This window comes from Asparagus officinalis, chromosome 1 (genome assembly GCF_001876935.1).
Source record: "Asparagus officinalis chromosome 1, Aspof.V1, whole genome shotgun sequence".
In the NCBI taxonomy this organism is placed as follows: domain Eukaryota; kingdom Viridiplantae; phylum Streptophyta; class Magnoliopsida; order Asparagales; family Asparagaceae; genus Asparagus; species Asparagus officinalis.
Window position 1 is genome coordinate 125,600,132 of NC_033794.1, and position 2,866 is coordinate 125,602,997.

The 2,866-nt window shown below is 39.6% G+C and overlaps 1 protein-coding gene across 1 annotated transcript in view; it reads left to right on the forward strand.

Moving 5' to 3' along the window:
- The window catches only part of LOC109831655 (LEAF RUST 10 DISEASE-RESISTANCE LOCUS RECEPTOR-LIKE PROTEIN KINASE-like 1.1), a 3,539-nt gene extending 1,987 nt beyond the window's left edge, over positions 1-1,552 (forward strand). The window contains 2 exon segments of the mRNA XM_020399057.1: positions 550-596; positions 599-1,552. Of these exon segments, the coding sequence (XP_020254646.1) occupies positions 550-596; positions 599-1,318 (767 nt within the window). The 3' untranslated portion in view covers positions 1,319-1,552.

Genomic DNA, 2,866 nt, shown 5'->3' on the forward strand with positions numbered 1-2,866 from the left:
GCATGCCCTCATTTGTTCTTGGCAGACCTGAAGTTTTAAAATTGGCATTTTAGTACCCTTGTGACCCTTACATGTTATTTTAAAAGTTTCTAACCCTTAATGTTTGTTTACTTTTACATAATTCAATTTTAAACCTACCCCAATTCTATTTCAAAATAGAATTGCTATAGGTTTAAACAGTGAACTTATTCTTTATGATTACTATCAAAAACTAGCTGCTCCTTATGGAGCTTACCAAAAGCTTATCGTTTATGTTTGAATTTCACGTATACCGAGCGCCTTTTATGGTGCTCGTGATGAGATAATGTTGACAATGGTGAAGTACTGGAGAATTAAGGTCTAATTTGATTCTTATGGTGCTCGTGATGAGATAATGTTGACAATGGTGAAGTACTGGAGAATTAAGGTCTAATTTGATTCGGTCAGCAAGCTAATATCTCATTATTTACATGAAAAAAGATGATTCAATCTTAAATATAACTCTTATTTGCTCTATTTTAGTATGTACATGTTTGATTCATAGAAAGTTAATTACACTGATGATTTCAGGCCTTCTCCGAGACGGACGCGTTGTGGCCGTGAAGCGTCTGTACGAAACCGCTCCACCTCCCTCCCCCTCTCCCTCCGCCTCTCTGCCGCCATCGACACCGCATCCGCCCTCTCCTACCTCCACTCCATCGACATCATCCACCGCGACGTCAAAACCCACAACATCCTCGTCGACAACAACTTCAACGCGAAGGTTGCCGATTTCGGCCTCTCCCGCCTTTTCCCCGCCAATGCCACGCACGTGTCCACCGCGCCCCAAGGAACCCCAGGGTACCTCGACCCGGAGTACCACAGGTTCTATCAACTTACAGATAAGAGCGACGTTTACAGCTTCGGAGTGGTCCTTATGGAGCTCATATCGTCTAGGCCGGCGGTAGATGTCAACCTTAGGCCGAACGAGATAAGTTTGGCTATGGCCACAATGAGTAAGATCCAGAACGGCGAGTTGGCGGATTTGGTCGATCCGGGACTTGAATTCGGCTCCAATCAGGAGGCGAATAGGATGGTGACTCAAATGGCCGAGCTAGCGTTCAGGTGTTTGCAGATGGATAGGGACATGAGGCCTCCGATAAAGGAGGTTTTGGAGGGGTTGAAGGAGATCGAGGCGGGTAGTCAATATTGTAATGGCGACAATTGCGAGGTTAGGACTAAGGAGGAGTCGAGGCTGTTGAAGGATTCAGGGTCGATATCGCCTGATTCGGTGATGAAGAACTGTTGGATGAGTAGTAGTTCTACTACTCCGAGCTCTAGCAATCAAGGTATAGTCTGAGTTTGTAAGGGGGTGTTTTCTCGTTTGAGACGATTGTGGTGGTGTGTAGTTCTCACGTATGTTGTGATATTAAGAGGGCAATGTACATAGTAGGAAGAGGTTACTGTAGTTAGCTAGATACGTCGCATTTATTTGAAGAGGGTAATAATTGTAGAAGTGCTTAAACAGATTTTTTTTTTTGGCCCTCGCACTTCACTGCCTTAATTTTGTGTCATCATCTTTGCATTAAAGACATTTTCCTTGTTCTCTAGAAAGTTTCTGTGGGTTATATTGAACAGGACAGAGAGTCATAACGAAAAGGATAGAGCTAACTCTACTATACTCTTCGTACGATAAGCTAATATCATGGATTGTGCTTGACAGTTTCAATAGTACACAGGCATCGTGATGCTCTAGCTAATATCATGGATCGGCCATAATAAGGGTTCCTTTTGAAGCATATTAATTAGTACAAAATAGGATTTGAGGTTAACATAGCTATTGCTACGATTTAGAGGGTAACTTCACAAATGTGTAAGATTTGAGGGGTTTATATCGGATGTTAACTCTTAAACTACACGACTGATAAACTGCGTCAGTTTCCACGTACGCCTGCAGACAAACACGTTACACGGCAAGGGTACCAAATTTGAGTTTCAATTTCAGTCATCGATGAAAGAGATAAACTTAATGTTCTACTGTGGACTTCCTGTAGACAAACACGGCGAGGGTACCAACTTTGATTCAGGAATGAGATCAGCAGGAGATCAGCTAAGGGGCATTTGGCCACGGTTTCCCTTCTGTTGATTTTTATGTTGTCTTTGTTAATTTCTTCCTCTCAAATTTCAGTGAAATTGAGACTACAGAGAATAGGTAAGAAGATGAAATAAATTGAAACTTTTGGATATAAAAGTGCAAAAAAAAAAAAATTAATGTTGAATATCATTCTGCAAAATTGGGTCAATGTTAATTGGAATTCCAATGTGAAAACAAGTCTATTATAAAATCTAAAGTAATAAATAGGGAGGTGGAAAAAAATATTTTAATGAGTACGACTAATCAACTCGATTGGGCGCCTTTTGTTGATGGAAATGAAAAAAAAATGGAACATGAAGAGATTGGTGCACATATGAAGACGAAAAAAAAATTGGAACATGAAGAGATTGGTGCACATATGAAGACAAAAAACAATCAAAAAAAAAAAAATCAAAAGAGAGGCGCTGGTATTCTCAGGCACACGCCACACAAAAAAAAAAAACGAAAATAAAAAAAAAAACCACAAAAGAAGAAGTGGACGAGAAGAAGAAGACGAAAGGAAAAAAAAACTGGGAACAAGATGAAAGAAGAAAGAGAAAAAAATAAATAAATAAAAAAATAATAAGAAAGCGTTGGCAGGATACGCACAACATGAAAGGAACAAACAAAGGGCTAAAAAAAATATTTACCTGTAATCCTCCTCAACGAATCTAACATAAGATCAATTAAAAGAAATACATATATAGCTATGTGAAGCCTAACTGGGATAGGATTAGATCTTCTTTTCAAATTCTGTTGGGATTTTATCTTAGG